General features: G+C 31.7%; 2 protein-coding genes across 3 annotated transcripts in view; one reads left to right on the top strand and one right to left on the bottom strand.

Moving 5' to 3' along the window:
* The first annotated feature begins 565 nt into the window (after positions 1-565).
* Positions 566-7,516, top strand: LOC111701438 (transient receptor potential cation channel protein painless). 2 transcript variants are annotated; one of them, XM_023472722.1, is made up of 10 exons: positions 566-827; positions 1,382-1,476; positions 1,674-1,779; positions 2,612-2,746; positions 3,076-3,183; positions 4,287-4,375; positions 4,983-5,144; positions 5,613-5,738; positions 6,725-6,856; positions 6,931-7,282. In XM_023472722.1, the coding sequence occupies exons 1-10, from the start codon at positions 819-821 to the stop codon at positions 6,950-6,952; spliced, it is 984 nt and encodes a 327-aa protein (XP_023328490.1). In that variant the 5' UTR covers positions 566-818; the 3' UTR covers positions 6,953-7,282. The 2 variants fall into 2 exon arrangements, with proteins under 2 accessions (XP_023328490.1, XP_023328489.1); XM_023472721.1 differs by lacking the exon at positions 6,931-7,282 and adding an exon at positions 7,294-7,516 and having other exon boundaries at positions 567-827.
* A 1,007-nt stretch (positions 7,517-8,523) lies between these two features.
* The window catches only part of LOC111701433 (ELMO domain-containing protein 2), a 35,007-nt gene continuing 28,128 nt past the window's right edge, over positions 8,524-15,402 (bottom strand). The window contains exons 9-11 of the mRNA XM_023472716.1: positions 13,693-13,731; positions 10,950-11,114; positions 8,524-10,792 (exon numbers count right to left, since the gene is read on the bottom strand). Of these exons, the coding sequence (XP_023328484.1) occupies positions 10,702-10,792; positions 10,950-11,114; positions 13,693-13,731 (295 nt within the window). The 3' untranslated portion in view covers positions 8,524-10,701. The remainder of the gene's footprint in view (positions 10,793-10,949; positions 11,115-13,692; positions 13,732-15,402) is intronic.

Genomic DNA, 15,402 nt, shown 5'->3' on the forward strand with positions numbered 1-15,402 from the left:
TTCAGCCTTCCTAGCTATGTGCATCCTTGAAATCATCTCTGGATTGTTCGGTAGATCGACCCATCTAGCATCTCTGGATTGTTCGGTAGATCGACCCATCTAGCATCTCTGGATTGTTCGGTAGATCGACCCATCTAGCATCTCGAAACAAAACCCTTTAGATTTTAACTTTAGTAGATTTTAATTGGAAGGCCGCTTTTTATAAAAACATCGGTTATTGCTCTCTGTATAAATTAACATTCTTCTGTCTTATAAATATTCATTCATGGACTTTTAATGAATAATTAGGTTTTCCGTAAGCTTGTTTTTTCCTGAAATTAAAGATTTTAAAAATACAATTACTGAATATTGAAGTTTTTAATAAATTAGAAATTATTGATGTTTAAAACCTCAATTAAGAAAACTATCAAATTTTTGATGAAAAAATTCAGTTGGAAGTTTTTTTTGTTCAAAAAGTTTGTTCTTTGATCGTGTTTGGCTTTAAATCACAGATATTACAAAATAAAATTACTGAAATTAGAATTGCAAATAATCATAAAGAATATCGAATTTAATTACTCACTTTAAATGTTCATAAGTTTTTACAAAAATATCTTTCAGAAGAACTTTTGGACGCAAAAATTTTACATGTTGGATGTTGCTTTAAAACCGTGTTCCTTGTATCAGGCAAACGTTTAAAGGGACCGCTATCAATCGTGTGTGTAAAAAGTTTACTTGAATTTCGTATACAGTCCCTTTAAAGAAAAATATTTGATTGTGTTTATCTAGAAGATTCTAGTGGAACTGGAGTCAGAGTTCTCAGAACACTGCTGGGAAACATGATTGAGGTAAGAGAGAAACCTAATTATATAATTCCTATATCTTTGCAATCTGAGCTGAAAACTTTTGTAATGGATACTCGTAATCTCGATCGCTTGATCTTGATATCCACTGTGGGCTCTTTTAATTTGAGGATCTATAAAAACTTTACTTTTCCATCTCTTCATTTAAGTTATTCCTCCCCTGATCAAAGCTCTGTTCAACCCCTGACTAGGTAAGAATACGATGCGGAATAACGAATTAAGATTAAATAAATCTGCAGATTAACAAAAGAACGAGATCATTTATTGATCTCGTAATCCACAAGACAAGGGTTCCCACTTCTGATCGTGTAAATCTTTGATTTTCAAGATTTTTCAATTTAATCAAGAAGAATACAAAATTTGAAATATCAATATTTTGTGGGAAAATTTGAAAATTGGACAGCATAAGAAAAGGGTTTTTTTTAACCAATTCTTTGATACTTTTTACCACAAAATTCATCTATTTTCTTTAATTCAGCGAACAAAACCCCAAATGAAATCAAGTTATTTTCTTAAATTAAATTTTTATTTCATTTCAGGTACTGATGATTATTTTCATGTGTTTTATTCTGATATTTGGGAGTGCCATTCTTGAAACATGTCTTATCATTCTTCTTATTCTACTCATTCTCAGGTTAAACTTTTAATTCAAACTTTTTTTTCTTTGAAAATAAAGACAAAATAAAGAATTATTAAAAATTAGCATAAACGAAAAAAATTACATTTGTCATTACATTTCACAAACATTCAATTAAATTTGATCTAATTCCTGGTTATTTGAAGAACTTTTCGCCATTGCGACGCCTCTATTTTTACATTATTTTATTTTAGAGAGCTGCTACAAACGACAGTATCGTTTAAGCGATACATTTTCAGTATTGAGAATATCGTTGAGATCTGTATTATCTCGTTAACCATCGTTCTAATCACAGATAAGGTCATTTTATATTCTTTATATTTGTAAATATTAGAAAGAAGGAAGGTTTAATATTTTAATATCAGGAGGGAGGAAGGTTTAATCTGTAATTATCATCAGGAAAGAAGGTTTAATCTGTAAATAGTAGGATGAAGGAAGGTTTAATCTGTAATTATCAGGAGGAAAGAAGGTTTAATCTGTAAATAATAGGAGGGAGGAAGGTTTAATCTGTAATTATCATGAGGAAAGAAGGTTTAATCTGTAAATAGTAGGATGAAGGAAGATTTAATCTGTAATTATCAGGAGGAAAGAAGGTTTAATCTAAAATTAACAGGAGGAAAGAAAGTGTAATATGTAATAATCATGATGGAGGAAAGTTTAATCTGTAATTATCAGGATGAGGAAAGGTTTAATCTGTAAATATCATGAGGAAGGAAGGTTTAATGTAATTATCAGCATGGAGGAAGGTTTAATCTGTAATTGTCAGGATGAGGAAAGGTTTAATCTGTAAATATCATGAGGAAGGAAGGTTTAATGTAATTATCAGCATGGAGGAAGGTTTAATCTGCAATTATCAGGATAAAGTAAGATAAATTGTAATTATCAAGAGGGAGGATGGTTTAATCTGTCATTATCTGGATGGAGGAAGGTTTAATCGTAATTGTCAGGAAGGAGGAAGGTTTAATCTGTAATATACTGGATGGTGGAAGGTTTAATCGCAATTGTCAGGATGAAGGAAGGTTTAAACTTTAATTATCAGGATGAAGGAAGGTTTAATCTGTAATAATCAGGAAGGAGGAAGGTTTAATCTGTAATTATCAGGAAGGAGGAAGGTTTAATCTGTAATTATTAGGATGGAGAAAGGTTTGAGCTGAACCGTCATCTAGCTGCTATTGTATTACTGCTGTCCTGGGGGGAACTAATCGTGTTAGTTGGAGTACATCCTAAACTCAAGCATTGTAATATTTATGTTACAATATTTTTTAAGGTAAGCAACAATTTTTGAGACTGGGCCAACTTTAAAGTGTTGCAAAGCCTTGAACTTCGATTGTATCACATTAACTTACTTTTGCTTTTTAGTAGCGCATTTCTACTGCAGGAATTATAGGAATTATCAAAATTAAACTATTTAAAACCTAGAAAAACGACAATATCTTCCCCATTAAAGATTAGATAAAGGTTATGAACGGGCATGGACATTGCCATCTTTGCATTAAAATTTAAGGATCACTTGAGGTTTACTGTCCCCTGAAGTTGGACTGCAGTATGTGTCTGAACTCTGTACTATATAGTATATATATTCATATTTTTCTTCAGGTTTTAAGAACGTTCTTTTGGTTTCTTGCCTGGTATTCATTATTTATCGTGGCTTTCGGATTCGGATTCTACATCATACTACATCAGGATACAGGGGTGATACAGGAGGTAGGTTTATACTATACCAGGATACAGAAGGGATACAGGAGGTAGGCGTATACTATACCTGGATAAAGGGGGGATACAGGAGGTAGGTGTATACTATACCTGGATACAGAGGGGATACAGCAGGTAGGTGTATACTACATCAGGATACTGGGGGGATACAGGAGGTAGGTGTATACTATACCTGGATACAGGGGGGATACAGGAGGAAGGTGTATACTATATCAGGATACTGGGGGGATACAGGAGGTAGGTGTATACTATACCTGGATACAGGGGGGATACAGGAGGAAGGTGTATACTATACCTGGATACAGGGGGATACAGGAGGTAGGTGTATACTATACCTGGATACAGGGGGGATACAGGAGGTAGGTGTATACTATACCTGGATACAGGGGGGATACATGAGGAAGGTGTATACTATATAAGGATATTGGGGGGATAAAGGAGGTAGGTGTATACTATACCAGAATACAGGGGAGATACAGGAGGTAGGTGTATACTATACCAGAATACAGGGGAGATACAGGAGGTAGGTTTATACTATACCTGGATACAGGGGGGATACATGAGTTAGGTGTATACTATACCTGGATACAGGGTGGATACAGGAGGTAGGTGTATACTATACCTGGATACAGGGGGAATACAGGAGGTAGGTGTATACTATACCAGGATACAGGGGGATACAGGAGGTAGAAGTATACTACTACTTCGGATTCGGATTCTACATCATACTACATCAGGATACAGGGGTGATACAGGAGGTAGGTTTATACTATATCAGGATACAGAAGGGATACAGGAGGTAGGTGTATACTATACTTGGATACAGGGGGATACAGGAGGTAGGTGTATACTATACCTGGATACAGGGGGGATACAGGAGGAAGGTGTATACTATACCTGGATACAGGGGGGATACATGAGGTAGAAGTATACTATATGAGGATACGGGGGATACAGGAGGTAGAAGTATACTTTATCAGAATACAGCGGGGATACAGGAGGTAGAAGTATACTATATCAGGATACAGGGGGGATACAGGAAGTACATTCACTATATATTTAGACTTAACAAGATATTTTATTGTTTTGTTCAGCCTGAAGATGATCCTTACCCGTTCTTTAATCAAACCTGGCTTTCTCTTGTGAAGACTTCAACCATGTTCGTCGGAGAATTAGAGTTTAGGTAGTAATCCTTCTTTCTTAATTCCTATTGGCAAATCACGCAAAGACTCGACACTATGTTTCCTAAAGGCTGTTTTCCTAAATGATCAAGATCGTCTTCGAATTTTTAAAACTAGGCTTCTTCTATTTAAATTGTGAACATGTTCTTTTTGTTTACATTTTAAAACAAAGAAGACAAATTTTTTGCGGATTTTTAAAAAAAATTCGCGGATTTTCAAGAATTTAATTTTTTTTTACAAAAATTAAAAACCTTTAAAACACATTTTTTTTGATCATTTATAAACCTTCCTTGTGGTCACGTGAGGTCACACAAAGAATTTGGACCCGATCGGTTCAGCCGTTTTGACGTTTATTGGATACAAACAAACAGACAAACAGACAGACAAGCCAAATTTATATATAGATGAAATATGGAACAAAAAAGGCAGACTGTTTTTCTTTCAAGGGTGGAGGGCTCAGCAACCAATGGAGCCTGAAACCTCCCTAGAAGTATCAGATTTTGCACTAATCATATACCCGGCCCCTATATGGTCCTTTACTACAACACTTGGTTCAAAATTAGGAAAATTTACACTTTTTTGTTTTAATCTGTCAAAATTTGTTTATAGTGACCTGCCGTTTGATTTGGATTCTCCCTTGGCCCCCCTCTCTTACATCTTCTTCTTGAGTTTCATCTTCCTGATGGTGGTTGTCCTGATGAACCTGCTCAACGGGTTGGCGGTCAGTGATACCGGGATCATCAGGGAGAAGGCGGAGATATTTTCATACAGGTACAGGGGGACCCATTAAACTGTGCAATAATAAGACGACATTTAAGCAAATTTTATATGCATTTGATGTTTAATATATCGAGCAAACAATTTTACCAGTAGCTGGAAAATCATGATTCGATCAAAAAATTTTAAAAGTTTCAATGCCCTTGGATACAACCCCCCCCCACCCCCCACCAAACGTTGAAAGAATATGGGGGGAGTGTAGCTCACATAATGTCAGATGTCTATTAATAACACTTTCTCACAATCTAACAAATACATTAAAATGATCACCTCGTTTACTCAACTCAATAAACAATCTAATTTATCTAATGCCATCTACTGCGCAGTTGTTGATTAAATATTAAAACTCAATAAACAATCTAATTTAACTAATACCATCTACTGCGCATTTGTTGATCAAAAATTAAAACTCTCTTTGGACATCGACGATAGTTTAAAATTTGTCATATTCATCATCTTTAGATCTAAAGTTGAAACCATCTCAACCCTGGAGTCCATGCTGCTGGGAGATCCATTCGATTTTTTGTCCAATGTTCCAGAGATGGTTTCAAGAATACCATCATGCTCCCTTCTTCGTCAATTATACAGGTATACATGTATATATATATATATATATATATATATATAAATCTAAATCCCCTATACTTTTTTACATATATATTTAATTGTGCAACTTAGAGGGGAGCGAACCAAGTTTCGCCCACCCCCCCTTGACTCCAGCATGATCATGATTGTGGACCATCTTTGATCAAATTTTGCCAATTAAAAACATACCAAAATTTTTCTTGGGCGCTTCGCGCATTAAATCCAATCGAATTTCTAACTGTTTTCTCGTTTTTGACTTCAAAAAAGTCAGTCATTCTTAATTTATCATCTCAAAATCTCACAGAACCTGACAACCTTAGAAGAAAAACAAGAAATATTTTAAGGATTATATCGGACTATTAGGACTTTTGCAGACTTTAAGAGAAAAACAGAGACAAGGACAAGGGCAGAGGGACTTCGATCAGAAAGACTATTAGTATTATGGTTATTGGACAGATGAAAGATAGTCGAGTACTTCTTAGGGGTTAGGACTGCACAGACCTACGATTAAAGGACTATACAATGGAAAAATATGACAAGTTGATGAATTACAAAAACTGTTGTAGACTGTAATAAGGGACTTAATATCCAGATGACTAAGCAGGGACTAACAGACACTAAGAAATACATGAAAAGACACTAGAAGAACAGAATTTCTTTTGGCGCTTCGCGCACATTTTAAATCAATTTACTATGTCAATCATTTAAAAGCTGTTGGAAGTTTTATTTTTTAAACACAAAAACAAGTAATCAATATTATGAGAATTTTGTATATTATTGAGCACAGAGTCAATCCTTCAACAATTAAAAAATGCTGTTTTTTACTTAAAATCCTGAAAACAACGCTTACTTTTAGAAAAAAATTTCAAATTTTGCCCCCCCCCTCACAAAAGTGCTAGTACCGTCACTGTATATATGTGTAAAATCGAATTAATAGTAAATTAATTCCGGGTCTTTCTGATTAGTAATACAATAAAATTAATATTTAGGAATCGAACCCTCGGCGATCTTTTCAAAAAGATCGGAAGTTCTGAAATTCTTCTTTTCTACCGATATCTAGAGAATAAACAGATTACAATCAAACCAAACCAAATAAACAAAACATGCTGCAGAGGTTTAAGGTAATGGCGATAATTTAATAAAACACAATTAAAAAACCAAGTCAATTATTTCTGAAAAATATAATTGATTATAGGGAATGGGTTGTGGTCACATGACTATATACATGATGGGACATAACTTGGATCAAGCATTTCGTAGCTGTATTCTGTTACAGTTTGCTTTTTTAACTTATCAATATCTTTATCTTAAGAGAAGTTATAGAGCTGCAAAACAATTTCCTCCGATGTTTCTGTAGTAAAAATGCGATGTCTCTTATATAAAGAATCCAATTTGGAAAATAACCAAATTTAAACGTGTAGATGTGGCCGGATACTTCATTCATTTTAAATCATACAAAGCTCTGAAGAGTGCCGTCGTAGCTCGGACCTGCCATTTCATACTTGGAATGATTATTTGAAATTAAGAGAACAGTCCCTTTGATGATTATTTTTGTTAGTACTGATGAGATGGGACGAGATATAATATCCTCAGCCAAGGAGATTATACTACGGAAGAATACTAGGACGGAGGACAAGGTTCTAGAGGACAGGATGGAGAGGATAGAGGACAAGATGCAGGGATTAGAGGACAAACTGGACAAAATACTTGCAAAACTGTCAATTCAATGATTTAATACAATAATTGAAATAATAATGTACAATGTACTTTACTAAACATAATAATTGTTAGTAAATAGAGGCCTATGTCGTTAAATTAAGATTGCTCGTGTTGACTCATCAAATTGTGTAATCTAATCTATGTTTGTTGTTGTCATGCCTAACATGAGAATGTCTAAAAATACACAACAAAATACCAAAAATTTTCATTATTTAATATTTTATAATTTATACACATACAGCAGTCATAAAATATAACTTTGTCCAAAAATCTCAAAAGCCTTTCTTATCCTCAAAAACTAAAAATATCACAAAATTTAATAAAATCAAATTTCAAGAGAATAAAGTTTTGAAATTTGGAAGTGGAAAGTTTTTGCGTTGTGCCTTTTATAAGTCTAAAAACCTTAAAATAATAACCAAACACGGACCAAGCTATCTATATGTCCAATCACTACGCAACATTTGTAATATTCTTGATATCTTTTTTAAAAATCGCACAACTCTCAAATAATGAAGAAAACAACACAATCACAAAATATGATGTTTAGTAGAACACCGAGGACACTGCGCCCCTTGTCGTTTTGGTAGGTTTAATAAATTAGTATATCTCAGCACTCTTTCAGTCAAGGGCCAATTTAAAATATGATGACAATACAAAACAAAATTGATTTTGGACAAGAGGCATTGAATGACACAAAGAGAAATAATTACTATTGAAGCAATATGATATTACTTTTTTTTGTATAATAATGACTTCTTATTCTTTCTCAATGGCCGTTGAATGATTATGTGGTAAAAGTAAATTCAACCTAAAGTCTTGGTGCGTCAACCGGCTAGTCCTATTGAGTGTCTGCTTCATTTAACCAATGTCCGGGCGATACAGTACAAACTGGGACCGGAAAGGATGACCCGGCTCGGAAATTCAAGTGTACTACGGCTGCCCGTGCGGTATGAGGTATGGTTTTTGCACTCAGAAATTGTACATTCTAGCCGGGGCGTAATCATTTACCCTCTCTGCATCTATGAACTCACATTAAAATAAGCTTTACTTCTTTAATTAAAACATAGAACAAGATAAAAAGCATTTATTAACAGCTGATTACTGATTAGTAAAAATATATAAATTTGACTGATAGGCACTCATAATATACTAAACTGATACAGAGACAGGATACAGTGGGACCCAAAAGACTAAAAGACTATGGAACAGAAAGACGACTGTTACGGTTTTAATTAGTCCAATGATCAATAAACACTGCAACCGATCGGTCTTAATAAGCTGATTTTCTACTGGTAAAACTATTTGCCTCAGAACAATATCAAATACACATAAGATTGCTTAAATGTCATCTTCCCATTCCACAGATTTATGGATCTCCCTGTAGTTAACATTACAATCTACACGATCTTCCAATAAACATGAGACTTAATATAGTCAGAGATCATCTTTGTAAAAGACTTTTGGTTTAGTATTATGATAAGTTTTTAAAATTTATCATTACAAAACTTATTCTTAACAATGACGATCACGAGGTATTCATTCATTTCCCATGTTTTTGGAACACCCTGCATCTATTATTTATCATTTATACTTTTGTTTACAATTCAAGAATGAAAGGAGGTGTATTTTATAGATGTTTGAAAAACGAGAATAGTTTTTGATTTATTAAGTTTTTCTTCAAAATTCATTAAAAAATAAGCTATATCTTTGATATCTTGGTAAATCGGCTATAGTTGCGATATTTTATCTATTTGAAGAAATTACATCTTCATGATGAATAATCTTTAACAATTACAGAACAAAACAAAAACATTATTTAATATAATTCTTTGCCCCAACCTTACTGAATTGTGAATAAAGGGATTGTTCATAATTGATGTCAAAATCTAGCCTAGTGTAATAAACGCGCATAAATGATTGTTCAAAACATTTCTTTTTCTTTCACTACGAAAATTTTGACCCCGGGAGAAACTATGTGGAAAAAAAGAACCAAAAATAATGTTATTTGATTCGTTTTTTCAGTTTTGAAGCGTAAAAAAGTTTAGTAAAAAAGTTAAAACAATAAATACCACTAATCATGTGTATTTTAAAATAATTGGTCAGCAATCCCTTTAGCACTTTAATTTCTAACTCGAGCCAACACATATTTCATCATATTTGATATCAGCTGACTTGTACACTGTACAAATAAAAACTATCTGAAGACCATAATATATATTTTCGACAGTTTTAAAACCCTTTCTTTTTTCACATTTCTTAATCAAATACATTACATTACCTAATACCTACCAAGTCCTATAAGCTTATAAAATGTAATCAATCAGTAACTATTTTAACTGAAAATTTGTTTTAAACTTTGAGCCATTTAATGTAGTTCCTTCAATGTTATTTTAATAACAAGATAGTAAAGGAATTAATTAGTACCTCCTATAGGTCACAATTTGGTAAACCTAATATGAAGTCCTTAGGGTGCAACTGCTAAATGCTGCTTAATAAAGTTTAAATAAATCCTAAAGACTTTAAAGAAACGTTTGATGTAGTCATTTAAGCTACGATTTACCGTTTGTTATACAGTTTTATTAATGTTTAATTTACTATAAATAAAAATGTTTGGCTATTTTAAGAACTGTACAGCGTTAAACTAATTATATGTACAATGTACATGAATTGTTGTGAATGGAGTTATACCTTGTGTAGTGTACTGTACAGTGTACAGTGTACAGTGTACAGTGTATAGTTTAAAGAGTGTAATGCCATGTGTTCGTAGCACAGTATGTGATTCGTCTTTTATTTCTACGAGTTAAAAGAAAAATTAAGACACCATTGAATGCCAGAAATCGGGGAATAGAACGACTGCACGATTTTGAAAAATATTTTGACGAGTTTTATCACATTGGTTGGTTAATCATTAAATTTTTCATTCAATTACATAAACTCATTTTTTCTTGCTAAAATTGGTAAAGAGTGGCGAAAATCCATAAATTTCATATTTACAAAAATAAAGCAAAAAATTATAAATTATCATTTCACATAACATCTGCATAAGAACTGAAAAAAGGTGAATACAAATCTACTTTTTTAAGACTGGGACAGACCTAGAAGCGAACTATATACTCTTGGCTCTGAATGATATTTCAGTAATATTTCCTAAAATCCAGTAAATGTTCAACGGAAAAACCGCGAAACTGTTAATCATCCACTTAGTTCATTGCACCCTTCAGATGATGTGGTTTCTCTGTATCACTATTCACACTGTATCAATATACAGCTGGAGCTTAAAACAAGTTCTTGAATCTTCAAGTTGAGATCGGAGGTTACTCTCAAATAAATCCCGAATTCTAATATTAGAATATTTTCAATATAATTTTTTTTCTTCAAAGTTCAAGAGGGGGGGAAGGGCAAAATTTCTTAATGTTTTTGATCTTAAAATAATTGACCGATACAAATGAGGAAAAATGTTAAATAAAAAAATTTTTTTTTGATAAAATATTTTTCCTGTTAAACTCCATTATATCTCTAGGTTCCATTTCAAGCCAAAACTTATCAAACTCAATAAACAGGTAGCTGAAACAGAAGATATATAGATGATAGAATAGCTGAAACAGAAGATATATAGATGATAGAATAGCTGAAACAGAAGATATATAGATGATAGAATAGCTGAAACAGAAGATATATAGATGATAGAATAGCTGAAACAGAAGATATATAGATGATAGAATAGCTGAAACAGAAGATATATAGATGATAGAATAGCTGAAACAGAAGATATATAGATGATAGAATAGCTGAAACAGAAGATATATAGATGATAGAATAGCTGAAACAGAAGATATATAGATGATAGAATAGCTGAAACAGAAGATATATAGATGATAGAATAGCTGAAACAGAAGATATATAGATGATAGAATAGCTGAAACAGAAGATATATAGATGATAGAATAGCTGAAACAGAAGATATATAGATGATAGAATAGCTGAAACAGAAGATATATAGATGATAGAATAGCTGAAACAGAAGATATATAGATGATAGAATAGCTGAAACAGAAGATATATAGATGATAGAATAGCTGAAACAGAAGATATATAGATGATAGAATAGCTGAAACAGAAGATATATAGATGATAGAATAGCTGAAACAGAAGATATATAGATGATAGAATAGCTGAAACAGAAGATATATAGATGATAGAATAGCTGAAACAGAAGATATATAGATGATAGAATAGCTGAAACAGAAGATATATAGATGATAGAATAGCTGAAACAGAAGATATATAGATGATAGAATAGCTGAAACAGAAGATATATAGATGATAGAATAGCTGAAACAGAAGATATATAGATGATAGAATAGCTGAAACAGAAGATATATAGATGATAGAATAGCTGAAACAGAAGATATANGAACATAAACATAAATACAAATAAGGAGAACCGGAACATTAACATAAACATAAACAAGGAGAACCTGAACATAAACAAAAAAGGAGAATTTAGACATAAACCTGAACATATTTGTAAATAATAAAGGAAAACCTGGACATATTTTTAAATAGAAAGAAACCTAAACATATTTATAAATAGAAAAATGAAAACTTGACTATATTAGTAAATATAAAAAGGAAAACCTGAACCTGAACATGAACATAAACATTAACAGTAACATAAACATAAACAAGATAAACAAGGAGAAACTGAACATAAAAATAAAAATAAACATGAATAAGGAGAACCTGAACCTGAATATAAAAAGAGAACCTGCACAGTGTACATAAACAAAACATAAGAAAAAGAACCTGATCATAAAAATTTCAAATACTAATTTATTTGTATTAACTAATGTACAAGCATAAAATTACAGATTAAAGGTTGAATGGGAGATTAAATATTTCAAATAGAATTAAAGATATTTCAAGAATGATTCTGGTATCAGATTTAATGAATAGTAGTGGTTCAAGCTAAAGTGAAGTAGTTGAACCATGTATACCCGATTCAACTATGTCTCGTGTTTCATTAAATCCGGTCCCCCGAAAATACAAAGGGCAGGTCTGAATTAATATGAAAAGTCTCATTTGTTTAGATATCCTCATACTTCCAGATTAAGATATATATATATATTCAATAAAGATGCTGTATTGTATTGTACAGACAACATTTCCTAAGATTTTACACAACGGGCCTTTATATTATTGTATGTTTTTTATCCTTGATAATTATCAAGTTTACAATGGAAAATAATGATAATTAAGTTATCAACCATATTTTTCTATTGCTGGACATCGATGGGCGAATAGAATTTAACTGTTTTCTTGAAACCCTTACCCTTAAAAATAATTTTTCCAGGTTTTACTAGAAGTTTTTTTTTGATTTTCTAAGCTTTTGTGAACAAAAATATTTTGCGAAAAAGTAGTGAGAAAGACCGATTCGTGTAACCTATATACATATAATATATATATCCACAGCTCAAACATGTAAGGATTAAAAAAGATGGGTCACTAAAGGTAAAAAAATAATTGTTTATTTATTTAAGGTACCGGGGGAGTCAAAAAAAGTGCAATTTGGGGGGCCTGGTGAAAAATTGTACCTTTTTTGTGCAACTCTCCTGTATGGTGTTTTTTCAATATTTAAAAAAAAATTGTAACTTTTTTGGGTAAAATTGTAACTTTTTTGGGTACTCCAATGGCCCAAAAAAAATCCGCGAACCTTTTTTCTCTCAAAATCAAAAGTTAAGAAAAGCAATAACGTGTATATAAATTGTTTCTATCGAAATTTAAAATAAAAAAAAAAAACTGAATCACAGAATCACAGAAAATTTGCAAAATTGTAATAAGAAAAATAAGGAGACTTGCGCACAAAAAAGGTACAATTTAGCCCCAGGCGCCGCAAATCACACTTTTTTTGACTCACCCTGTAGGTATGTTAATTATTTAATGCACGTGTACTATTTGTGTAATTAAATAGCAAGTATAAAATGTGCTAAAAGATGAAAAAGAATATTTAAAGAAAATAATAATGCGTAATAACATTTCCCCCGGAATAAGCATGCAAGGTCAAGTTTATAAACAAAAATAATAGTTGAGTAAATATAGACATCTATCCAACAAAACAATTCCAGTAAAAGCTACGATGGAAGTCCTCTAAAGTTTAATAACCTTTTAGGGGACCTCTGTAACATTGATAGACATCTAAAAATACTCTCAGGGCTCTAAAAATGCATTCTTGGCTTACCTTGTGGAAGGAGTGTCACTTGGCAAGGCAGTGAATAGGCTTAAAAATCAAATATTAGATTCTTAAAAAAAGAAATCATCTAAAAGTCTTGTTTATAACCCCCATAAGAGTATTTTTAGTGCATTGAACAAAATAACAACTAAAATAAAATTATAAGTTTTCAGTCGCTATATTTTTTTTTATGAAAAAGTTATCAGAGCCGTGAAAGTATTTAAAGAATCAAATCAATTTGTTGATGACTTTATAATGTTTTTAAAATGATAAAAATTTGTATTTAAAAAACATTTTTCAATTAAGAGACTCCAACTTATTTAAAGGATTTTATGTATTAAAAAATGAGACACATTTACGGAACTCGAAAGAAGTTCACAAAATGATGATTCTGAAAATGAAGAGAGAAAAAAAACATTTATACATTGATTCCTCTTCACTGCAGAATTAAAAATATAATAAATTTCTTGTGGAACTTATTGTTTTGTTTCGAGTTAAACAATATTTACCATATTTAAAACAAATATAAAGTATTAAATCTAAAAGCACGAGGGGGAAAAAAGTTTTTGATTTAATAGTTGATACCGCAGTCATTAACTAAGGGGGTAATAAACTCATAAAAATTAACAGTTCTGACAAAACTATTGCATAAATATTAAATTAATTCTGTGAACTGTCCCACCCCCTTCTCCTCTGTGTGTGGATCAATAGAATATTTAGCAAAAAAATATACTCATAATTGAAGCAGAAAAACGTTATCTAAACTTCATTAGAATTCTAGAAATCTGTTATTTCAAAACAAAATTGTTTATCATTGATTGCGTAATGAGATAGGTTTATTATTTTGCGGTCAAATCCTAAAATTTTAAATCTTTTATTTAGATAAAATCATGTGATTTTCAAGAGTTACTCCTGTTTTTGACCTACAAATTTCACTATATCAGTTTCTAATTTTTTAATATTAAAAAAATTAATTTTTAATATGACTAGCATGAAAGGTTCGAACTAATTTATTCCCAAAGAATGAACCGTCCCATTAAATCTAAAATAACCAATTTATCTACGTCAAAAATTATTTGAGAAAACTACACAGTGAGAACCAGAAAACTCTGGAACATGAAGACGACTTTTAGACTTCAGTTATGACTTCAAATGGTCCAATGAACGTGAGACACGGCAATTTATCAGTGAAAATACACCCATTAAAAATCATTAGTAATTTGATTAGTATCTAGTAAACCTATTTGCTTTGTAACAACATCAAATACACTTAAGTATTGCTATAATGTCGTCTTCCTATTCTATTGTTTTCTGGTTCTTACGGTAGATAAAAACGTTAGAATGAATGTATCTATTTTCTAAATTCCCGGCTTGAGAGTTGAAAACTATATATAAACTCGCACAACTCTAAACTTTAGAAAAAGTTAATGTATTATGTATTAATGGTATTCTCGTGTAAACATTGATATTTTCATTTACTTTATGCATATATCTTATCCATTCAACTCTATTCTTCCTAGGGGGATATTATTTTTAGATTTGTGAGGTTTAGAATTAAAGCTTGAAGGCCGTAAAGAAAATTAAGCAATAACACTAACATTTAATTCTTTCAAGGGTAAAAATCAGAATCAATTTGTCAGTTCCAGTTCCTACTGGTAACCCTGGTTTACAAGTAATGTAATATGTTAAAAACATGAGTTTAATTGTTTAATCTAGTTT

This window comes from Eurytemora carolleeae, unplaced genomic scaffold (assembly GCF_000591075.1).
Source record: "Eurytemora carolleeae unplaced genomic scaffold, Eaff_2.0 scaffold361, whole genome shotgun sequence".
NCBI lineage: Eukaryota > Metazoa > Arthropoda > Copepoda > Calanoida > Temoridae > Eurytemora > Eurytemora carolleeae.